The 25,837-nt window shown below is 34.1% G+C and overlaps 2 protein-coding genes, 1 non-coding gene and 2 pseudogenes across 4 annotated transcripts; all 5 read right to left on the minus strand.

Moving 5' to 3' along the window:
* Positions 1-6,276: 6,276 nt before the first annotated feature.
* Positions 6,277-6,384, minus strand: LOC130958929 (small nucleolar RNA R71). Its single transcript, XR_009078029.1, has one exon. It is a non-coding gene; the product is annotated as a small nucleolar RNA R71 (small nucleolar RNA).
* A 6,240-nt stretch (positions 6,385-12,624) lies between these two features.
* Positions 12,625-15,587, minus strand: LOC130956309 (CASP-like protein 2B1; annotated as a pseudogene).
* An 843-nt stretch (positions 15,588-16,430) lies between these two features.
* Positions 16,431-18,271, minus strand: LOC130954550 (30S ribosomal protein S13, chloroplastic-like). 2 transcript variants are annotated; one of them, XM_057881315.1, is made up of 5 exons: positions 18,188-18,271; positions 17,931-18,108; positions 17,049-17,180; positions 16,636-16,979; positions 16,431-16,512 (listed from the first exon to the last, which is right to left on the minus strand). In XM_057881315.1, exons 2-4 carry the CDS (start codon positions 18,000-18,002, stop codon positions 16,737-16,739), a joined length of 447 nt encoding a protein of 148 aa, XP_057737298.1. In that variant the 5' UTR covers positions 18,003-18,108; positions 18,188-18,271; the 3' UTR covers positions 16,431-16,512; positions 16,636-16,736. The 2 variants fall into 2 exon arrangements, with proteins under 2 accessions (XP_057737298.1, XP_057737297.1); XM_057881314.1 differs by having other exon boundaries at positions 17,049-17,183.
* Positions 18,049-18,568, minus strand: LOC130956814 (30S ribosomal protein S13, chloroplastic-like). Its single transcript, XM_057883787.1, has 3 exons — positions 18,482-18,568; positions 18,188-18,412; positions 18,049-18,108 (listed from the first exon to the last, which is right to left on the minus strand). Exons 1-3 carry the CDS (start codon positions 18,566-18,568, stop codon positions 18,049-18,051), a joined length of 372 nt encoding a protein of 123 aa, XP_057739770.1.
* A 449-nt stretch (positions 18,569-19,017) lies between these two features.
* LOC130954549 (30S ribosomal protein S13, chloroplastic-like) lies at positions 19,018-20,475 on the minus strand (annotated as a pseudogene).
* Between the last annotated feature and the right edge of the window lie 5,362 nt (positions 20,476-25,837).

Genomic DNA, 25,837 nt, shown 5'->3' on the forward strand with positions numbered 1-25,837 from the left:
CCTTTTTAAAGTATGGACTAACTGCATAACAAAAATACAGCTGAATCATCATCTATTCTGGTAGCGATATAAGTGTTTTGGCAGCATGACGCATGCTATACCAGATATTATTATTATTCCAATAAACTAAAGGAAAATATATATATTTACTCTATTACTACAATAGATTCAAATATTAAAATTAATATTATCTGAATAAAAAGATATAATAAAAAAAGCATATCAGAAAGCCTTATCAGAATCTATTATTGCAATCTATAGTAACACACTAAGACGGCTAAGGACACTAGTGCCCATTCCCAAAATAATTATAGAGTACACACACATATATATATATATATATATATATATATATATATATATATATATATATATATATATATATATATACTAGCAGAAGACCCGTGCATTGCACGGGTTGAAATTTCGGTTCTTCTCAATGTTTTTGGATTGTCACTTTTTAAGTTAATAAAAAGTACTTTTGTTGTTTAATTCTTAACTAAATGTAACAGATTTGTTTACTCTATCACTACTCAATACATAAGTATTTTTTCTTAACTCTTCATAGTTGCATAAGTATCGTTACTTTTCAAAACATTAATTTTGATGAGCACGTCTTAGAATTGGCTATAGAAATCCTGTCTCATAGAACATTGTATCTTGTTCAACTTCATAAATTGTGCAACAACAAATACAACTTAAAAATATAAACAACACAATTAAGAAGATAAACATAAATAAGAACAAAAACCAATATAATTTATGTATATAAAAAGAATTCTTTCATCGCATTAAAATTTAAGGAAGGGAGCAATTGAAATTGAACCGTATAAGATTTTATAGGGTTTTTCACGTATTACAACAAAAATATATTATTATTCAAATGCATAAAATTAAATCTTCTAACATTGAGATAAATAAGAGTCAAAATTGAGAAAAATCATCAGTAATCAAAAGAGTAAAAATTGCTTTAGTTTCATACTTGAACCTAACAAATAATATCAAGTTTAAAAAAATTTCATACACATACGCAAGTCGCAAATTTATTGACCTAAGATCTCAAATGCAAGTAATTATCCTAACACAATAAGAATAGAGTTATTATTATAAAATATATAGTTAAACGTATTCTACAGCAAATCAACTATTCATAAGTAAACTGTTCGAATTGAATCACAAGAGCCTGAAAAATATGATAAGTGAACGAAGTTATTAATCCACTCGAAAACAACTTATTAACTAATAATTTGATTATGCGTATAATGTTAATACAACTCCTTGTGTTTTAAAATAACAAAATTATATTGTTATGTAGATTCAAACAAATATCTATAAATTAATGTTATTCTAATATACGTTAATAATACATGGTGTCCTAAATTTTTTTTCTTGTTAAAAATTTTTATTTATAATTGTGCCATTAATATCACAATTGTGTATTTAGAGAATTGCGTATTTGACTCTCAAATTGACACTCAAATTGACACGAGAGAGAGCTAATAAGATCTAAATGTTTTTTAAATTACTTTATCCATTAAAAAAACAATCAATCGAATAGAAAATCATGACTGATTTTGTGGTATACACATATCCTTGTCAACACTTTAAGTATATGCCTTAGTAGGAACACTATCAAAAGAAGATAAACACATGCACCAAAAGAGGAAATTATTAATAATATGATACAACTGATAAGTGTCTTAAAATTAATCCAAAACACAAACATATAGAACAGGTAACATTTCAGAAAACTCACTAACACATAGAAATGATTAGTTTGGTGTCACAATACCAATGCTAAAATGATCAAAGATTAGTGCACATTTCCATTTAATTCCTAACAACAGTTCTTTATAACCTCATGGGTAACTGTTTATAACCTCATGGGTAATACTCATGTTAAACTAAGGTAACAATGAGTATTTATAATCCGAAAAGTAAAAAATAATTTAATAAAGGAACAACTGCCAGCCGGAACATTTATTGCACTGAGAGTTAATATTTTGAAACCCTTTGAAAATCTGAGTGAACTCTATGTCTACCTAAGTCCTCACCAGAGGCCCCTGCTGCTACTCGTATAATATCTTCAATAAGTGCAAAGTTCTCCAATATATCAACATGAGCACCACTCTGGGTTCCCCTTCCTTCGAGAAGATTAGCCAGAGCAGCGTCTTCATACTCCCTTACGAACGTTTAGATGCTTGAAGGATTAAAGCGGGTTTTTTCCCGCCAGCCTCTTGCACAAATGAAACCAGCGCTTAAAACAGGAACGGTTTCATCCCAATTGGCATTATAAACTCCATCCTTTAAAAAAGAGTCCTCATCTCCACCAATTGCTGATGTGTCGATCTGAAACGGAATGTAGCATTCCGATTGGAAGGTTGACTTATAAACATAGACTCTTTACGTTGGAATCCCGACCCTATTGATGAGCGGATAATTTGTATACTTTTTGGCATTGCTTTTAGTATGTTTTTAGTATGATCTAGTTAGTTTTTAGTATATTTTTATTAGTTTTTAGTTAAAATTCACTTTTCTGGACTTTACTATGAGTTTGTGTGTTTTTCTGTGATTTCAGGTATTTTCTGGCTGAAATTGAGGGACCTGAGCAAAAATCTGATCCAGAGACTCAAAAGGACTGCAGATGCTGTTGGATTCTGACCTCCCTGCACTCGAAGTGGATTTTCTGGAGCTACAGAAGCCCAATTGGCGCGCTCTCAACGGCGTTGGAAAGTAGACATTCTGGGCTTTCCAGCAATATATAATAGTCCATACTTTGCCCAAGATTTGATGGCCCAAACCGGCGTTCAAAGTCACCTCAGGAAATTCCAGCGTTAAACGCCGGAACTGGCACCTAATTGGGAGTTAAACGCCCAAACTGGCACTAAAGCTGGCGTTTAACTCCAAGGAGAGTCTCTACACGAAAAAGCTTCATTGCTCAGCCCAAGCACACACCAAGTGGGCCCGGAAGTGGATTTTTATGTCATTTACTCATCTATGTACTAGTTTTCTATAAGTAGGACCTTTTACTATTGTATTTAGAGAGACTTTTGGGTAGCTATCTTTGTTTTAGGCTATCTTAGATCATTGGGAGGCTGGCCATTCGGCCATGCCTAGACCTTATGCTTATGTATTTTCAACGGTGGAGTTTCTACACACCATAGATTAAGGTGTGGAGCTCTGCTGTACCTCGAGTATTAATGCAATTACTATTGTTCTTCCATTCAATTCTGCTTGTTCTTGTTCTAAGATATCACTTGTTCTTCAACTTGATGAATGTGATGATCCGTGACACTCATCATCATTCTCACTTATGAACAAGGTGACTGACAACCACTCTTGTTCTACAAGTAACCAAGGCTCCAGTGAATATCTCTTGGATTCTTTAATCGGAATCTTCGTGGTATAGGCAGGACCTGATGGCGGCATTCAAGAGAATCCGGAAGGTCTAAACCTTGTCTGTGGTATTCTGAGTAGGATTCAATGACTGAATGACTGTGACGTGCTTCAAACTCCTAGCAGGCGGGGCGTTAGTGACAGACGCAAAAGTATCAATGGATATTATTCCGGCCTGACCGAGAACCGACAGCTGAATTCCGCTATGCTGTGACAGAGCATATGCAATCGCTTTCACTGAGAGGATGGGAGGTAGCCATTGACAACGGTGAAACCCTACACGAGCTTGCCATGGAAAGGAGTAAGAAGGATTGGATGAAGGCAGTAGGAAAGCAGAGAGACGGAAGGGAAGGCATCTTCATACACTTGTCTGAAGCTCATACACCAATGATATGCATAAGTATCACTATCTTTATCTTTTATATTATTTTCGTTCATCATCATATATATTTGAGTTTGCCTGACTAAGATTTACAAGATGACCATAGCTTGCTTCAATGCTAACAATCTCCGTGGGATCGACCCTTACTCACGTAAGGTATTACTTGGACGACCCAGTGCACTTGCTGGTTAGTTGTGCGAAGTTGTGTAATGCCATGGAATTGAACCACCAAGTTTTTGGAGTTCATGACCAGGGATTATGAGAGTTGTGAAAAGTATTGTTCACAATTTCGCGCTACCAAGTTTTTGGCGCCATTGCCGGGGATTGTTCAAGTTTTGAGCAAGCTTTTGGTAACAATGCCTGGGATTGTTCTAGTTTGGACAACTGACGGTTCATCTTGTTGCTTAGATTAGGTATTTATTTTTTTTTCGAAATTCTTGAAAATGAATTCTAGAGTTTCATGATGATTTGTCGAAATCTGGCTGGCTGAGAAGCCATGTCTAATCTGATTGGACCGAGGTTTCAACTTATCACCACAAGAGCTTGTTGATTTTCATCAATTTTGCTTTTGGAGCAGTGATCCGCTAAGGCTTGGCTGACCTTTGGTCATGTCTAGTGTTTTGGACCGAAGCTTTCTTTGAAAGCTTGGCTGGCTGTGAAGCCATGTCTAATTCCTGGACCGGAGTCTTAGACTAGCATTGCACTGATTCCTGGAATTCTCATTAAGAATTTTGATACCTTTTTCCACTTAATTTTCGAAAAACACAAAAAAAATTACAAAATCATAAAAACCAAAAAAAATATTTGCTGTTTCTTGCTTAAGTCTAGTGTCTCATCTTAAGTTTGGTGTCAATTACATGCATTCATTCATGTGTCTTAAGGATCTTCAAGTAATTCTTGATAATTTCTTACTCTGATCTTTGAATTCTTTTGGCTTGAGTATTTATGTGTCTCATATAGTGTCAGTAGTACACAAACTGCTAAGTTTGGTGTCTTGCATGCATTGTTATTTGATTCTTGTTGCATTTTGATTATTAAAAATCCAAAAATATTTTTAATTTGTGTCTTCTCAAGTCAATAATACAAGGAATTGAAGATTCAGAACATACTGCAGAGGAATTATACAGAAAAAGCTGGGCATTCAAAAATGCCCAGTGAAGAAGGCAGACTGGCGTTTAAACGCCAGCCAGGGTACCTGGTTGGGCGTTTAACGCCCAAAAAGGGTGCATTTTGGGCGTTAAACGCCAGAATGGATACCATTCTGGGCGTTTAACGCCAGGATGGTGCTAGGGGGAGAATTTTGTTTTCAAATCAATTTTTTTTCAAGTTTTCAAAGTTTTTCAAAACCAAATCTTTTTCAAATCATATCTTTTCAATCAAATGTTTTCAAAATCAATTTCTTTCCTTTTTCAAAGATACTTACTAACAATTAATGATTTGATTGAACATTTTTTGCCTTTTCTATTAAGGAAGGTTTTATGTTTGAATCATATCTTTTCTTGTTAGGCAAGTCATCAATTTTTTTCTAAATCACATCTTTTCAAATTGTTTTCAAATCATATCCTTTAAAATTGTTTTCAAATCATATCCTCTCAATCACATCTTTTTAAAAACCATAACTTTTCAATCAAATCTTTTTAATTTCTAATTTCAAAATCTTTTTCAAAAATCACTTGATTTCTTTTTCACTTTTGATTTTCGAAAATTATCAATCAAATTTTCAAAATGTTTTCAAAATCTTTTAATTGAATTTTCGAAAATTCTCTTCCCTCCTTCCCACATCCTTCTATTTATGGAGTACTACTCCTTCTTAATGCACAATTCGAACTCTAACTAATAAAGTTCGAATTCCTCTTCTCCTTCTTCTTACTAATTCTCTCTTCCTCTGACACTTCAAGGAATCTCTATACTGTGACATAGAGGATTCCACATTTTCTTGTTCTCTTCTCTTTCATATGAGCAGGAGCAGAGACAAAGGCATTCTTGTTGAAGCTGATCCTGAACCTGAAAGGACCTTGAAGAGAAAGCTAAGAGAAGCTAAAGCACAACTCTCTTTAGAGGACCTGACCGAATTCTTCAAGGAAGAAGAACACATGGCAGCCGAAAACAACAACAATGCCAACAATGCAAGGAAGGTGCTGGGTGACTTCACTGCACCTACTCCTGATTTTTATGGGAGAAGCATCTCTATCCCTGCCATTGGAGCAAACAACTTTGAGCTTAAGCCTCAATTAGTTTCTCTAATGCAACAGAATTGCAAGTTCCATGGACTTCCAATGGAAGATCCTCATCAGTTCTTAGCTGAATTCTTGCAAATCTGTGACACAGTCAAGACTAATGGGGTTAACCCTGAGGTCTACAGACTGATGCTATTCCCTTTTGCTGTAAGAGACAGAGCTAGAATATGGTTGGATTCTCAACCTAAAGAAAGCCTGGACTCTTGGGAAAAGCTAGTCAATGCCTTCTTGGCAAAGTTCTTTCCACCACAAAGATGGAGTAAGCTTAGAGTGGAAGTCCAAACCTTCAGACAGAAGGATGGAGAATCCCTCTATGAAGCTTGGGAAAGATACAAACAATTAATCAGAAGATGTCCTTCAGACATGCTTTCTGAATGGAGCATCATAGGTATTTTCTATGATGGTCTCTCTGAACTATCCAAGATGTCTTTGGATAGCTCTGCTGGAGGATCTCTTCATCTGAAGAAGACACCTGCAGAAGCTTAAGAATTGATTGAAATGGTTGCAAATAACCAATTCATGTACACTTCTGAAAGGAATCCTGTGAACAATGGGACTAGTCAGAAGAAAGGAGTTCTTGAGATTGACGCTCTGAATGCCATATTGGCTCAGAACAAGATATTGACTCAACAAGTCAATTTGATTTCTCAAAGTCTGTCTGGAATGCAAAATGCACCAAACAGTACTAAGGATGCTTCATCTGAGGAAGAAGCTTATGATCCTGAGAACCCTTCAATGGAAGAGGTGAATTACCTAGGAGAACCCTATGGAAACACCTATAATTCTTCATGGAGAAATCACCCAAATTTCTCATGGAAGAATCAAGAGAGACCTCAACAAGGTTTCAATAACAATAATGGTGGAAGAAACAGGTTTAGCAATAGCAAGCCTTTTCCATCATCTTCTCAGCAACAGACAGAGAGTTCTAAGCAGAATACTTCTGACTTAGCAACAATGGTCTCTGATCTAATAAAGACCACTCAAAATTTCATGAATGAAACAAGGTCCTCCATCAGAAATTTGGAAGGACAAGTGGGACAGCTGAGCAAGAAAATTACTGAACTCCCTCCTAGTACTCTTCCAAGTAATACAGAAGAAAATCCAAAAGGAGAGTGCAAAGCCATAGACATGGCCGAATATGGAGAGGAAAGAGAGGAGGAGGACGCCACTGAGGAAGACCTCAGTGGGCGTGTACCAATCTCCTCTGAGTTCCTCAATGAGGAACCATGGGAATCTGAGGCTCAAAATGAGACCATAGAGATTCCATTGGACTTACTTCTGCCATTCATGAGCTCTGATGAGTATTCTTCCTCTGAAGAGGATGAGTATGTCACTGAAGAGCAAGTTGCTAAATACCTTGGAGCAATCATGAAGCTGAATGACAAGTTATTTGGAAATGAGACTTGGGAGGAAGAACCACCTTTGCTCACCAAAGAACTGGATGACTTGTCTAGGCAGAAACTGCCTCTAAAGAGGCAAGATCCTGGGAAGTTTTCTATACCTTGTACCATAGGCACCATGACCTTCAAGAAGGCCTTGTGTGACTTAGGGTCAAGTGTAAACCTCATGCCCCTCTCTGTAATGGAGAAATTAGGGATCTTTGAGGTGCAAGCTGCAAGAATCTCATTAGAGATGGCAGACAATTCAAGAAAACAAGCTCATGGACTTGTAGAGAATGTTTTGGTGAAGATTGAAGACCATTACATCCCTACTGATTTCATAGTCCTAGAGACTGGGAAGTGCATGGATGAATCCATCATCCTTGGCAGACCCTTCCTAGCCACAGCAAAGGCTGTGATTGATGTTGATAGAGGAGAGTTAATCATTCAAGTGAATGAAAAATCCTTGGTGTTTAAGGCCCAAGGATATCCCTCTGTCATCATGGAGAGGAGGCATGAAGAGCTTCTCTCAAAACAGAGCCAAGCAGAGCCCCCACAGTCAAACTCTAAGTTTGGTATTGGGAGGCCACAACCAAACTCTAAGTTTGGTGTTGAACCCCCACATTCAAACTCTAAGTTTGGTGTTGGGAGGTTCCAACACGGTTCTGAGTATTTCTGAGGCTCCATGAGAGTCCTCTGTCAAGCTAATGACATTAAAGAAGCGCTTGTTGGGAGGCAACCCAATGTTTTATAGCTAACTATTTTCTTTTGTTATTTTATCTTTTTTGTAGGTTGATGATCATAAGAAGTCACAAAAACAATGAAAAAAGCAAAAACAGAATGAAAAACAGGAAGAAAAACAGCACACCCTGGAGGAGAAGAAGCTGGCGTTCAAACGCCAGTAATGCTAGCTGTTGGGCGTTTAACGCCCAGTCTGGCACCATTCTGGGCGTTTAACGCCAGAAAGGAGCACCAGACTGGCGTTAAACGCCAGTAAAGGGCAACAACCTGGCGTTAAACGCCAGGAATGGGCATCAGCCCGGCGTTTAACGCCAGAAATACCTCAAAACGTGATTTTGAGCAACATTTGGTGCAGGGATGACTTTTCCTTGACACCACAGGATCTGTGGACCCCACAGGACCCCACCATCACTCTCTCTCTTCTTCCCCCATTCACTAATCACCTCAATACCTCTTCCCCAAAAACCCTTCACCTATCAAATTCCATCTTTCTCTTCACCACTCACATCCACCCTTCATAAATCCCCACCAACCTCACCCTTCAAATTCAAACCACTTTCCCTCCCAAACCCACCCATCATGGCCGAACCATTACCCCCCCCTCTCTCCTATATATACCCTTCTTCAACCCTTCATTTTCACACAACCTAAACACCCCTTCTTTCCCTTCTTGGCCGAACACACCACCTTCCCCCTCTTCCTCATTTCTTCTTCTTCTACTCTCTTCTTTCTTCTTTTGCTCGAGGACGAGCAAATATTTTAAGTTTGGTGTGGTAAAAGCGTTGCTTTTTCGTTTTTCCATAACCATTTATGGCATCCAAGGCCGGAGAAACCTCTAGAAAGAGGAAAGGGAAGGCAAAGGCTTCCACCTCCGAGTCATGGGAGATGGATAGATTCCTCTCAAGGGTGCATCAAGTCCACTTCTATGAAGTTGTGGCCTTGAAGAAGGTGATCCCCGAAGTCCCCTTTTCACTCAAAAAGGGTGAATATCCGGAGATCCGCCATGAGATCCGAAGAAGAGGTTGGGAAGTGCTTACCAACCCCATTCAACAAGTTGGAATCTTGATGGTTCAAGAGTTCTATGCCAATGCATGGATCACCAAGAACCATGACCAAAGTGTGAACCCGAATCCAAAGAATTATCTCACTATGGTTCGGGGGAAATACTTGGATTTTAGTCCGGAGAGTGTGAGGGTGGCGTTCAACTTGCCTATGATGCAAGGAGATGAGCACCCTTACACTAGAAGGGTCAACTTTGATCAAAGGTTGGACCAAGTCCTCACAACCATATGTGAAGAGGGCGCACAATGGAAGCAAGATTCAAGAGGAAAGCCGGTTCAATTGAGAAGGCATGACCTCAAGCCCGTGGCTAGAGGATGGTTAGAGTTCATACAACGCTCAATCATTTCCACTAGCAACCGGTCCGAAGTTACCATAGACCGGGCCATCATGATCCATAGCATCATGATTGGAGAAGAAATAGAAGTTCATGAGGTTATAGCCCAAGAACTCTACAAGGTGGCGGACAAGACCTCCACTTTGGCAAGGTTAGCCTTTCCTCATCTCATCTGTCACCTCTGTTATTCAGTTGGAGTTGACATAGAGGGAGATACTCCCATTGATGAGGACAAGCCCATCACCAAGAAAAGGATGGAGTACACAAGAGACCCCTCTCACCATGAGATCCCTGAGATTCCTCAAGGGATGCACTTTCCTCCACAAAATTATTGGGAGCAATTAAACACCTCCCTAGGAGAGTTGAGTTCCAACATGGGACAACTAAGGGTGGAGCATCAAGAACACTCCATTCTCCTCCATGAAATTAGGGAAGACCAAAGAATCATGAGGGAGGAGCAACAAAGACAAGGAAGAGACATTGAGGAGCTCAAGCACTCCATAGGATCTTCAAGAGCAAGAAAGAGCCGCCATCACTAAGGTGGACCCGTTCCTTGATTTCCTTGTTCTTTATTCTTCTGTTTTTCGATTTTTATGCTTTATGTTTGTCCATGTTTGTGTCTTGTGATCATTAGTGTCTTAGTGTCTATGCCTTAAAGTTATGAATGTCCTATGAATCCATCACCTTTCTTGAATAAAAACGTGCTTAATTGAAAAAGAAAAGAATTGCATGAATTCTGAATTTTATAGTAGTTTAATTAATTTGATGTGGTGGCAACACTTTTGTTCTCTGAATGTATGCTTGAACAGTGCATATGTCTTTTGAATTTGTGGTTCATGAATATTGGCTCTTGAAAGAATGATGAAAAAGGAGACATGTTACTGAGGATCTGAAAAATCATTAAAAATGATTCTTGAAGCAAGAAAAAGAAGGAAGCAAACGAAAAAAAAAAACCGAAAAAAAAAAAGAGAAGAAAGAAAAAGAAAGAAATAAAGTTGTGATCCAAGGCAATAAGAGTGTGCTTAAGAACCCTGGACACCTCTAATTGGGGACTTTAGCAAAGCTGAGTCACAATCTGAAAAGGTTCACCCAATTATGTGTCTGTGGCATGTATGTATCCGGTGGTAATACTGGAAGACAGAGTGCTTTGGGCCACAGCCAAGACTCAATAAATAGCTATGTTCAAGAATCATCATACTTTACTAGGAGAATCATTAACACTATCTGGATTCTGAGTTCCTAAAGAAGCCAATCATTCTGAATTACAAGGGATAGAGTGAGATGCCAAAACTATTCAGAGGCAAAAAGTAAAAGCCCCGCTCATCTAATTAATACTGATCTTCATAGATGTTTTTGGAGTTCATTGCATATTCTCTTCTTTTTATCTTATTTGATCTTCAGTTGCTTGGGGACAAGCAACAATTTAAGTTTGGTGTTGTGATGAGCGGATAATTTGTATACTTTTTGGCATTGCTTTTAGTATGTTTTTAGTATGATCTAGTTAGTTTTTAGTATATTTTTATTAGTTTTTAGTTAAAATTCACTTTTCTGGACTTTACTATGAGTTTGTGTGTTTTTCTGTGATTTCAGGTATTTTCTGGCTGAAATTGAGGGACCTGAGCAAAAATCTGATCCAGAGACTCAAAAGGACTGCAGATGCTGTTGGATTCTGACCTCCCTGCACTCGAAGTGGATTTTCTGGAGCTACAGAAGCCCAATTGGCACGCTCTCAACGGCGTTGGAAAGTAGACATCCTGGGCTTTCCAGCAATATATAATAGTCCATACTTTGCCCAAGATTTGATGGCCCAAACCGGCGTTCAAAGTCACCTCAAGAAATTCCAGCATTAAACGCCGGAACTGGCACCTAATTGGGAGTTAAACGCCCAAACTGGCACTAAAGCTGGCGTTTAACTCCAAGGAGAGTCTCTACACGAAAAAGCTTTATTGCTCAGCCCAAGCACACACCAAGTGGGCCCGGAAGTGGATTTTTATGTCATTTACTCATCTATGTACTAGTTTTCTATAAGTAGGACCTTTTACTATTGTATTTAGAGAGACTTTTGGGTAGCTATCTTTGTTTTAGGCTATCTTAGATCATTGGGAGGCTGGCCATTCGGCCATGCCTAGACCTTATGCTTATGTATTTTCAACGGTGGAGTTTCTACACACCATAGATTAAGGTGTGGAGCTCTGCTATACCTCGAGTATTAATGCAATTACTATTGTTCTTCCATTCAATTCTGCTTGTTCTTGTTCTAAGATATCACTTGTTCTTCAACTTGATGAATGTGATGATCCGTGACACTCATCATCATTCTCACTTATGAACAAGGTGACTGACAACCACTCTTGTTCTACAAGTAACCAAGGCTCCAGTGAATATCTCTTGGATTCTTTAATCGGAATCTTCGTGGTATAGGCAGGACCTGATGGCGGCATTCAAGAGAATCTGGAAGGTCTAAACCTTGTCTGTGGTATTCTGAGTAGGATTCAATGACTGAATGACTGTGACGTGCTTCAAACTCCTAGCAGGCGGGGCGTTAGTGACAGACGCAAAAGTATCAATGGATATTATTCCGGCCTGACCGAGAACCGACAGCTGAATTCCGCTATGCTGTGACAGAGCATATGCAATCGCTTTCACTGAGAGGATGGGAGGTAGCCATTGACAACGGTGAAACCCTACACGAGCTTGCCATGGAAAGGAGTAAGAAGGATTGGATGAAGGCAGTAGGAAAGCAGAGAGACGGAAGGGAAGGCATCTTCATACACTTGTCTGAAGCTCATACACCAATGATATGCATAAGTATCACTATCTTTATCTTTTATATTATTTTCGTTCATCATCATATATATTTGAGTTTGCCTGACTAAGATTTACAAGATGACCATAGCTTGCTTCAATGCTAACAATCTCCGTGGGATCGACCCTTACTCACGTAAGGTATTACTTGGACGACCCAGTGCACTTGCTGGTTAGTTGTGCGAAGTTGTGTAATGCCATGGAATTGAACCACCAAGTTTTTGGAGTTCATGACCAGGGATTATGAGAGTTGTGAAAAGTATTGTTCACAATTTCGCGCTACCACCTATACATAGAGTAAATCTCCATATTTGGAGCATGTGGTAATCTGCAGCAGCAGGACAAAAATATAACACAAACCATAAAGAGAAGTAGTATGAATAAACTACGGATTTTAAAAGACAGCAGGATACGACATTATAGAAGATAGCAAAAGCAGGAATCTATCAATGCCCCAAACCAAGGTAATAAAATGATTAATTACGTAGTAGCTATGTGCCAACAATAGTCAAATTCTAGATTGGCAGTCTTCTTGTGTGCAACTTCTACAAAATGTTTACTAAAGTAATTAAGTATAGGATCTCACCTTGTTTCTAAGGGGTTAGACCAATATTTGTAATGCTTGTATTTTGGGTCATCCAAATTATCAGCAATCCCACGAGACAGTTTTCTAATAATAATGTTTATTTAACTCATTTTGTGCACTGTAATAAACTTCATTATTTCTAAATTTATTCCAGAACTTATAGTTATATACTTTAAATACTCAAACTAATTTTAGACATTATACTTATATTATTGCTGTAGCTTTTTTCAACAACAAATTGAAGAAAAGAAAGACCCAATAGAGCAAGGGTCCCAATAAATGAATACATCATAAGAAAACTTAAATAAATCTAATGCCTACTAACCTGTCGAAGCTATTGGATCACCTCACAATTGCCATAATGAAAGCAAAAAGACATCTCCATGACCACAAATCTAGCTTTTCAATTTGACCCATATTCCAATCAGCAATCACTCCCACAAATCATCTCCCTCCCTAAATCCTACCCTAAATCAAGTGTGTATGAGTATTAATAGCTCAATAGTTCAGTGTACATTATAGAAAATTGAGTATTAAAATCAACGGAAAATTACAAAACTCATATTTAAAACACGCAAACCCCAATGGGAAATCAGGAACACAATTGCAAACTCTAATAAAATCACTGCATACTGAAAACGAAGAACCTAACAGAAAATCGAAAAAGAATCTCTCTTCATGAAGACAGAGTTCAGAAAAAGAATCAAAATTATTCAAAGCTACTATGAATTACATATTAGAAAACCAAATCCAATCTGATGCCTACAATTTCTAGGATATTCAGAGAGCATTTGAAGTGTTTTTATATGGATTGTATATAGATCTTATTATGTGTCTCACTTTCATTTGTGTTTTTTTTCACATGCTTCTGTTCCAATTGCTGCTAGAACCAAAAAATTAGCCAGGTTTTAACTAACAAACCTAAAAGAAGTATGCATCTATGTACAACACAGGTATATTTTTTTAATCTCCAAATAAAAATTAATCAATTAGGAAGTGAAGTAAATAAAGAGTTATCTTTATCTAACCAAAGTAATTAAGTACCTAAAATTAGCTAATTACCATACAATCAAATTAAATATCAATGAAACCCGTTAAACCTTAAAACCCAATGATAGAACAGCACAAGCAATACTAATGAATTAAGTGTTTTGCATCATCCTAATTAAGGCACTTGTTTCCTTTTTACTCTAGGAAGATCAGATACATATAAAAAATGACAAAAATATGGCCTCATAAAAAGGGATAGTTAAGAATGAAGGCGAAATATATCAAACTTACACTGGGGGCAACAACAGGAAGGCAGAAATTATGCTTCCTGAGCAAGAGAAAAGAAAGTAATTAAGATCAATCATGATATAGTAGATACAATTGAAGTAATTAATTTATAAGAGTACTCCGTACAGAATGGAAGGTAGAAAAAATATTAGAAGTCAAGGCTCTCTGAAACACAAAATAGAGAAAACCCATCATAAAAAAGGGAAGGAATAGCAACTTGCAACAATCCAGGACGAAATCAAGACACAATTTTTCGCACTTCAACTAGGGAAAGCAAAAACAGATCGAAATAATACAATTCTTTAGGGTTTAAAGAATTTTCCACTGTTTTAACACAATAGTTTTTCGAAATTGAAATCATAAAAAGGCATAATACAACAGTTAGAAATATAAGAGATAAATAGCTCCAATCTGAAGCAAATGATGAAAAAAAAGACAGAACAACAACACTTATTAATTATAGTGTTCAACACCCAAGTAAACAGAAGGAAAAAAAGATTCAGACAAGGAAAAAAGAAATAAATAAAAGAGAGAAACAAAATATGTATTTAGAAGTAAATAATCAAGAAGATAAAATACCATAAAATAAGAAAACCAGAAAAAAAATATATATTACTACTCAGGTTATATCACTATGGACATAATGACAAATTACTTTTTTATTATGTCTTTGCATGAATTTATAACAAAAATAAATGATATTAATCAATATGGCAACAAAATGCTTGAGGAAAAAGCAAGATGTTGATGAATCTTGATAATCTTGTGTTTTGACCACAATGTATAAGACAACAAAAAAAAGTAGGATGTGATCTTTCAAATATAGAAGGGTACCTGATCAGCAGAGAAAATGGCCCAAGCTAAGGGGCTTGTTGAAGAGAACACTTCCCCTAACCAAACTCACAACACAACGGAGTCCTTGAATCAAAGAGTATCCAGCAGCCAAACCATTAGCGACTACCAAGAATCTGCAAAGTTTTTTAATCCATTAAAAACTAATGAATTTGGACAACAAAACATGCAACACTTTTATTGCTAGAAATTAACATAGAACATAGATAAATAGATACTTACACCAAAGCCTTAACATCAGTGAATTTAGCTTCCTTCTCAAAGGAGAAAAACACCTTCACTTGTGAATCAGTTCCATAAGAACAGCTGCAACAACTCCAAGACCAAGATTTATAAACCTTAACACCAACTCAGCTATCTTGATCCTCTTATCCAACAATTTCAGGTTTGTGCTATGGTACATTAGAGCTGTTCCAGGACTAACACCTACACCCAAATAGCTCATTTTCTCTAGACACTAACAATGCAAAAGAAAACAATGGATATGAACACCAACCACTAAATTCTTCACCACTTAAATAGACACGGGTTTTAGTTCAACACCCAAGAAAACAGAAGGAAAAAAAGATTCAGACAAGGAAAAAAGGAATAAATAAAAGAGAAAAATAAAATATGTATTTAGAAAGTAAATGATCAAGAAGATAAAATACCATAAAAATCAGAAAACCAGAAAAAAAAACAATAAACCAGTGAATACAATTGCATCCTATAAATACACTAACTTATTTTTACACACCTATAAACTTATTCAACAAAACTATCAAAATAGCTATAATAACTAACTTCTTTATCCATTATTAGAAGCCGAAGAAAAGCATGTTCTTCATTCTCCTCCCTATGATCAATTAAACTCCTCATTCCGATGATTCTAAGTGTTATCTTCTAACATTCCTTCCAGGGGGTGAGATTAGAGAGGAGCTTTTTTGAATCAGTTGACACTAAGCATAGTTCATTTGTTTCATCTATCACACAAGCAGCAATACAAACAAAACCACCCAATTTTCAGAAGGAAATCAGAAGGGAACGGATAAACAGGATCAAAAACAATTACTGTTACTGGAACACAACATCTTATATCGAAACAAAAAATCCAATTTTCAAAATAGAATCAGAAAAGAACGCCCAAACAGGGACAAAAACAAATCTTGTTAATTGAAAGGAAACTTGAGTATCAAAGTAAACAAATATCAAAGAATCTGAAATAAGTCATAACCACTACATACCTACATCACAGGAAATTCGGACTGAACAGTGAAACACGTCACATGATGGAAGGGGACAGAGAAAGGACAGGGCCGCCGTAAAAATTCCCACCTAACTTGTTGTTTTCCAAGATAAGAGAGCGGCAGAGTGACATGAAGCCTAGGCTGATTTCCTTTTGAGAACTACCACCGATCTTTAAATGAATCTGACAAATCAGACCAAAAAAAATTTGTTCCCAGCATCCTTTTCCATGAACCCTAATCGCACAGGTAGCTATATCAATAAGGGTTAGGAAAAGAAAGAAACCTGAAACACCAAGATATCATAGCCAAAAACAGATCCAAGATGGGGAAGAACTGGGAATGGAGATTGAAGCTTACCGAATGAATGGATTGATGAGAGTAAGGCTTGTCAGTCATTATCCACGCATCTACTGCTCTCAACTCTGTTCTTGCTTCTTCATCTTGATTCAATCCGTATTCTATAAAAATACTCTAACCAAATCGCCTTCAATGACGTATTTGGAGACTTCATCTCTAAGAGTGATGAGATCCTCTTCGCTGAGATCCTTAGTGACCTTGTTGTCCATGCTTATATCGCAGAGAATCTTGCGAGCTCTGCTCCTTCCGATTCCATGGATGTACTGTAGCGAGAACTCAATTTTCTTGTTGTTCGGAATCTCCACTCCGCCAACTCGAGCGCACTCTATGCTTAACTCTCTCACCTGAGCACACAAACTCAAAAGTAAACAAACAAATTTCAGAAATGTAAGGTAGAGTTTGTTTTATGTTACCTTGGGAGGGTTGAGAACAGGGAAATAGACGGCTCTGGAAAGAGGTCTAGGGTTTGAGATTAGGGCGAGAGAGGGAGCTATAGGCATCGCTAGCGTTTGTGCCATGCTCGAGTTGTTCTCCTTCTTTCTCTGCTGCTAAATAGAAGTAAGAGATAAATAGAAATTAAAACCAAAAACAGCAAAATTGTCTCAACACAACTCCTCATTCCAATGTATTATATTAACATAACAACCCATAAAAGAAGCAAAAACTTTAGCATATAAAATATTAGAGCCACTAAATATATATCAGAAACCAATCTTTAACTTCAAAAAAAGCTAAAAGCTTTTTCTCTTTCTAGAATCAACCGGTTCTTCTCATTTCACTCATTCTAAAATATGCATTATCTCAAAAAAAAACATTACTAAACCACAAAAAAAAAGAACAAATTAAATATAATTTATATAAATATAAGCAAGAAGAAAAATAAGTCCGGCAAGCTTCAGCTTTATATGAGGAAATTCAAATTATTAGCCTTATTAGCTTCTCTAATAAGCACCCAACCCCAATCTGGTTCAACAAAATACTATCTTAATTAGGAATATGAAAGCTAATAGAATTTAATTAAGCATAAAGCAGAGTTTGTTACACACAGAAAGCATATATATAAGAGGAAATAGGAAATGTAAAAGCATATATACTCCTACTACTGCATGTGGACAGTACTCTTAATGTGAAACAGATGAAAACACATAATCGGTGGCGTTCTGAATTAAGTAATTTCCACATAGAAATTAAAATTTCACTAATTAATCAAGATCCATATTATGTATAGTTATGAGCAGTGAAATTAAGTAAAGGTGATATTGGGTCAGAGAGAGGGAGAATGAAGAGGTACGAACCAGGGATCGCTGGAATATTCGAAGAGCTTGCCTTTGGTAGAGAAGATGATGAGTGCGACTTCGGCAACGCATAGCACTGATATTTCGTTTGCCTTCTTCAGCAAACTTACCTATCTACCTATCCTCTGTAACATTGAATCTCCTTCAATCTCCTTATATTCAGCGCATTAAACCTCCTCTGAGAAAATCAATAAACACATCAATAAATTAAACTTTCTTCTTAATTAATTGAATGGTTTAAGCGAAAGGAAACTAACCAAATCGCCTTCAATGACGTATTTGGAGACTTCATCTTTAAGAGTGATGAGATCCTCTTCGCTGAGATCCTTAGTGACCTTGTTGTCCATGCTTATATCGCAGAGAATCTTGCGAGCTCTGCTCCTTCTGATTCCATGGATGTACTGTAGCGAGAACTCAATTCTCTTGTTGTTCGGAATCTCCACTCCGCCAACTCGAGCGCACTCTATGCTTAACTCTCTCACCTGAGCACAAAAATTCGAAAGTAAACAAACAAATTTCAGAAATGTAAGGTAGAGTTTGTTTTATGTTACCTTGGGAGGGTTGAGAACAGGGAAATAGACAGCTCTGGAAAGAGGTCTGGAGTTTGAGATTAGGGCGAGAGAGGGAGCTATAGGCATCGCTAGCGTTTGTGCCATGCTCGAGTTGTTCTTCTTCTTTCTCTGCTGCTAAATAGAAGAGATAAATAGAAATTAAAACCAAAAGAAGCAAAATTGTCTCAACACAACTCCTCGTTCCAATGTATTATATTAACATAACAACCCATAAAAGAAGCAAAAACTTTAGCATATAAAATATTAGAACCACTAAATATATATCAGAAACCAATCTTTAACTTCAAAAAAAGCTAAAAGCTTTTTCTCTTTCTACAATCAACCGGTTCTTCTCATTTCACTCGTTCTAAAATATGCATCATCTCAAAAAAAAAACATTACTAAACCACAAAAAAAAGAACAAATTAAATATAATTTATATAAATATAAGCAAGAAGAAAAATAAGTCCGGCAAACTTCAGCTCTATATGAGGAAATTCAAATTATTAGCCTTATTAGCTTCTCTAATAAGCACCCAACCCCAATCTGGTTCAACAAAATACTATCTTAATTAGGAATGTGAAAGCTAATCAAATTTAATTAAGCATAAAGCAGAGTTTGTTACCCACAGAAAGCATATATATAAGAGGAAATAGGAAATGTAAAAGCATATATACTCCTACTACTGATATTTCGTTTGCCTTCAATCTCCATATATTCAGCACATTAAACCTCCTCTGAGAAAATCAATAAACACATCAATAAATTAAACTTTCTTCTTAATTAATTGAATGGTTTAAGCGAAAAGAAACTAACCAAATCGCTTTCAATGACGTATTTGGAGACTTCATCTCAGAGTGATGAGATCCTCTTCGCTGAGATCCTTAGTAACCTTGTTGTCCATGCTTATATCGCAGAGAATCTTGCGATCTCTGCTCCTTCCGATTCCATGGATGTACTGTAGCGAGAACTCAATTCTCTTGTTGTTCGGAATCTCCACTCCGCCAACTCGAGCGAATTCTATGCTTAACTCTCTCACCTGAGCACACAAATTCGAAGAAAAATATAAGCAATAAGAAAAATTATTTACAAATCTAATTTATATAAATATAAGCAAGAAGAAAAATTATTTAACTTAATTTTCTTGTAGACGTTCTGAACTCATTTCTGTTTCCCTAACTGCGATGCAATCTCAGATCAAAATCTAGCTGGATACTCAATTAATCTCTTATCAATTTCACTCTTATCAAACAAATCCTAATAGACTATTTTGTCTTGCAATCTATATATCCATATGGAAGGTTGTAATTCTGTACCGGTGGCGTAAGTACTGAAGGCAACTCCATGTAGCATATGAACCCATTGAGACTCCAATGACATAGAACTGTGGTCCTAACTCTAACTGATCAGCAGATATATGCCTAGTTCATCTATTAGTTCCTGTATATGTATATATACACGTTGAGTAACCTTATTCAGCATATGAATATCGTAATTGTATAGTACTACTATTCTGTTTAAGTTGAAAGGGAATGAGTAATTGTACTTGGGGTGCGAGAAAGTTCATCTCTTTGGAGCTTCCAAAACCATGGACAATAATGATCTTGTACTTTGCCACATCCTTAGAAACCCCTCTCAAGATAAGCCAGGTGCCTCCCATCTGAGTTTAATTCTTGGTGAAATCATAGCAAAATCATCTTGGTTTGGAGAAACAACCTTAGTCCCCTGAAACAAAAACCCAACAACATATATAATATTGAAACCATTAAGAATGAACAAATCTTATCAGTGTTTACCTGACAGAAACCTCTGCAGAGTTGTTTTGTCTGAGATTGTGATGGTTTCTTATCACTGAACAATAGTTTAAGGTGATGTCCGAATCTTTTCATCTGTTCTTGATGACTTAGTAGATCCAAGCTATGCTTTTTATTTCTGTGTGCACATCAAATATGAATGGAATGAAAACTGAATTTCGTTCATTTCGTTTGTTTAAATCAGAGAAAATCAAACAAAAAGCAATCGGATCATGGAATTCATGAATTGTTGCGATATGATGAAGGAAAAGGAACAAAAAGTAGACCTTTTGACAACGGAGAGGGATCCCTCGACATCCTTGCGGCTCTGCAAACGGTAATCGCAGAAAGAAGAGAGAGAAAGCGTTAGAGAGAGAGATAGAGAATGGAATAGATGAAACGAAGGAGATTATAAAGGAACGAACCCATTGGGAGAGGTCGATGTTGAACTCGTAGAAGGTGACGTGTGCAGCGGTGATGAGGATTTCCTCGACGAAGGGATCGATGCGCTGAAGATCAGTGAGGTTGAGGAGCTTGGTGCTGTGCTGGTCGAGATTGGGATGAGCTTCCCGTTCTGAGACATTATGGAACCGCAAACACAAACCCTAGAATTTTGCGGGTTGGGTTTCGGCTTTTGATGTGTTCTATGCCTGAGAGTGAAAATGGAAAAGGGGGCAGGGTTTAGGGTTTGAAACAGCGGGTTCTGCTGGCTTTTACCGGGAAGAAGGAGATCCATAGAGAAATTGATACACTGACACGATGAAGGAAGGAGGAGAGACAGAGAGTGAGAAGCTTAGAAGGGAGAGAGAAGGAGCAACGCAGAAACAGAGAGAATAGAATAACCTTTACCTTTAACAATCTATTCTTCATTATTTTATTTCAAAATAACATGAGGGCGACACCTGGCTTCATGAGCCACGGCAATTATACAAGTAGATATATATAGTTCAAACTTAAATAGAATCCATATAAGATTAACTTGCTCTGTTAATTGGGAAATAAAAAATCATTGTGTTCTAATTCTTCAGCTTCTCAGTGGATGAGTACTAACAGTTGATAAATCCAAAAAATTTTGTTAGTGACAATAAAATATGTATAGTATGTTAACAATTTTATAATAAAAATATTATATATATATATATATATAATTAATTATTATTATTATTATATATTAATATATTTTTAATATATTTATATTTTATATTTTATACAAGTAATTTTTGTGTATATATAATATAGTTGTTATAATTATATTTGATTATTATAAAATATGATTAATGTTTAAAATATTTAATTAATAAATTAAAACAGTAAAATAATTTAAATAATAATATATAATTTAAAATTTAAATTTTAAATTTTATATTTTAAAAATTAATATTTTTAGTAATACAATTGAAATATTATTAAATAATTATTTAAAATTTGTCTCACATATAATTCATTTTTAATAATATTTATAGTTAAAGAATTCTTTTAATTAATGTATATTATAAAAACAACTAAAGCTAATTTAAAAAAATACCGATAAATAAATAATATTTTTTGAATTAATTTTTAATAAAAAATATTAATTTCATTCAAATTTAAAAATTAATTATTATAATATATATTTAATATGAAATTCTCTCACTATTAAATATTAAAATAAAATTAAATAAAAAATTATTATAGAATTAAATTTATTAATTTAATAAAAACAAATAAATATTATCATAATGTATTACTGAAGAAAATTTCAAATTGTACTTTCTCCCACAAATAGAACCGTCCCTGACTGCTAACACTAGCAGACGATGTGATCAAGTTCTTGCGTGCTTTTACTAAAAACTAAAAAGGGACGATAGCGACTATAAATAGTGCGACCTTTGTAAGTATTTTCCAAAATACTTCGTTTGCCAAATTTTTTATTTGAGTGAGAATAGTCGCCGGAGCTTGAAAAAAAATTTGAAAGAGCAAAAAATTTTAATAAAAAATTATATAATAATATTTATATTAAAATAAAATTTATAAATATAATTATTTTATTTTAAAATTTATTATTAACATGTAAAATTATATATAATTAAAATTAACACAAAATAATTTTTATCTTTGATTAATAAAAAAATTTGTTTAGGTTAATAAGTCAATTTAATTTTAAATAAAAAATTATTTTAAAAAAATCAGTTTGTACATAAAAAAATTAGTTTTTGCACATAAATTTTATTTAAAAATTAATATTTTATCTAAAAATAGAATTTTTTAAAATTAATTTTTTATTTAAATTATATAAAATTAATTATAATTTATAAATTATTTTTTAATATTTTAAAAAATTAATTTTATTTTTGATAATATTTATCTCTTAAAAATTTTAAGATGACTTATTTTTATTATTATTTTTATTACAAATTAAATAATATAATACAACAAAACAAAGTCTTAAATTTTTAATAAAATAAAAATATCAAAATTTATTAATGTAAACAATGTTATACTATAATAGCATTAAATTTGTAAAATTGATTTAAAAATAAAATAATACTTTTTATTAATAACTGATATTACTATCATTATATATATAATTTTTATTATTTTAATAATAAAAAATACATAAAACTATATGAAAATTAATATAATTTAGTGTTAATTTTATAATAATTTAATTTATAAATTAATTTAAAAATATGTTATTTGTTATTGATTTAAAAATATGTCATTTATTATATTAAATAGAGAAAATAAAAATTTAAAAAAATAATAAAAATAGACATAAAACTCAATACATAAATTAAAAGTATATTAATTTAATTAAATAAACTAATTTTATTTTTTTAAAATAAAATATTAATAAATTTACAAAAATTTTGGAGGGTCATGACTCCTTTTACTTACACAAAGTTCCGCCGCTGAGTGAAGAGTAGAGCAGCCGAAGAGATATGAAAGAGAGGAGAAGAAGAGTAATAAAAAAATGTCGCATAATAATAATATTAAATTATTAATAGACTAAATAACGACATGGACATATACATTGTGGATTATCTAAGTAAGCATGTTGCCAGGTGATAGTTTATAATTTTTTTATTTTCTTAATTATGAAATTAATTTTTTATATTTATTTTTGTTTAAGTTAGTATAAATATAACTTGCATTGTTTGGATGTTAGTATTATTTTTAGCGGTCAAGATGATTAAGATTTAAATTTAACATGTATTTATTTAGATTAAGGATAAGTTTGTTTAAATTAGTATAGATATACACTTAATGTATGTTAGCTTTAATTTTTAGTTGTAAAAGATATACCGATTTAAATTTAAAATTTATTTATTTAAATTAGTGGAATGAAAAATAAATTAATAAAAGTTATTTAGTATACATTTATTAGTTTTTTTAATTATTTTCTTAAAATTAGACTTATTTTTATTACGAGTGTGTATATTATATTATTATCAAGGAAGCGGATTTATATCTGTTTCCCCGGACAACAACAGCAAAATTTGAAAGAGAATTATGGTGCTATTTTTATTGTTAGCACACCAACGCAAACATTATAAATTCCGTTTTTATTTTTTGTGCAGCGAACTTATAACTAATATTTAAAACAGTAAAATTATAATCGATTATTTGAATAAATATTAATTTATTTTATTTAGATAAAAATTTATAAAATAATCATATTTTATCTTCTCAAATAAAAAATTAAAAGATTTAATTCCTACAAAACACGAACAAATTAAGTGTTAATATTTTTTAATTTATATTGCATTGAGATAATATTTAGTTAATTTTTATTTTTTATTAAAATATTAGTCTGTATTTTTTTAAAAATATACTAATAGAACTTGTTGCTATTATTCGATAATAAATCTTTTATTTATTAAATTTAATTAAATTAATTTAATATAATAAAATTAATTATGATTAATATTATTTCAAAACTTAGTATTTATTTAGTTAAATTTAGTTCATAAAAAAAATTTAAATACATAATATTACTCCTACATAATATAGGAAATAGTAATGCTTTAGAAGACACAAATTTTGATATACATCAGGTTGATATTCATTCTGTTAAATTTTGGTATAATTTTATTCATTACTTAAATATTATTTTCACCATTAAATCAAATATTAAAAATAATAATCGCCTTATTTATCAAGTTCATTAAATCAAATATTAATAAAAATATTTTTTATAAAAATATACAAATAGACTAAAAATTTAGATATAAAATAATATAAATAATGTCTTAATATAGTAATTTTTAATATTTTAAAATTGTAAAAAATATACAAATTAGACCGTTTAAAAAATATACAAATTGGACCGTTTAATTTGTGTTTAAAAAATTAAAAAATTTGGAATATACAAATCGGACCGTCTAATTTCTATACTTCAATTTTTAAAATTTTTTTAACACAAATTAGACGGTCCAATTTTTGTACTTATACCAATCAAATTAGACAGTCTAAATTTCTGTACTTTTAATAATATTAAACTACTCTTCTATACTAGCCCATGACAACAATAAAGAAGTCTTGTGGTCTATAAATTCGGCCCAACAGAATACATAAATTCAGTTCTAATTTTAGTTTTTATTATTTTATCTTATATTATCTTTATGTTATCTTCTCTTTTTATCTTATCTTTACTTTTATCTTTCATAGGACAATACTTTATATATATTTAGTTTTACCTTCGTAGTTTACAACACTACACTTCAATTCAATTCAAATTTATCAACAATCAATAAAAGTTTGCATCTTTTCTTTTCCTATTTTTTCACAATTTTATCAAACAAATGAGACGATTCAATTTCTATCTTTTTAATTATACGGTTCTATATTTAAAAATGACACTCCAATAATTTACATTTTAAAAAAATTTTATTACCATTTCAATATCAAAAACAAAAAAATGTATACAAATACAAACAACACATTCTATTAAAATAAATAAATAAAAAATAAATCATTCAAATATATATTGGTACAAAGCTAATTATCGGCATGGGGTATCTGAAGAGATTGCATGACTATATTTGCTCAAGGGATGAAGTCTATCATGGGATAAGAGTGTGGTGTTGTTGAATTTTGTGCCCTCATTAAGAAGTGTGATAGGTTACGCCATTGATGATGTGGGTGACATTTGTCTTGTAGAACTAAAAGCCAAGGTTCTGAAAATCGGTTCGAACCGGACGGTCGAACCGGTCGAACCGCGAACCGCTATCAATTACGGTTCGGAGAGAAGGCAAAACCGGCAAATTTAAAAACCGTCGTTGGATCGTTGAACCGGCCGGGAACCGGTCGGTCGTACCGAACCGTGACCCGACCGGTTTTTTAATCTTACCAAAAACGCTGCGTTTCGCTATGCAGGATGCCAACCCTAAGTTCCCTAACCCCCTTCCTTCTAGTCTCCAGCCTCCACAACGCGAAGCAGCAGTCCAGAGTCCAGATTCTCTCAACCTCATCGAAGCCGCTGGCGCATGTCCGTCCAGCCACCGCCACCGTCCCAACTTCGAGCTTCGAAGGCAACGGCGCAACGTTCGTCCAGCCACCGCCGTTTGAGCTTCGAAAATCG

Source organism: Arachis stenosperma, chromosome 10, assembly GCF_014773155.1.
Source record: "Arachis stenosperma cultivar V10309 chromosome 10, arast.V10309.gnm1.PFL2, whole genome shotgun sequence".
Taxonomy (NCBI): Eukaryota; Viridiplantae; Streptophyta; class Magnoliopsida; order Fabales; family Fabaceae; genus Arachis; species Arachis stenosperma.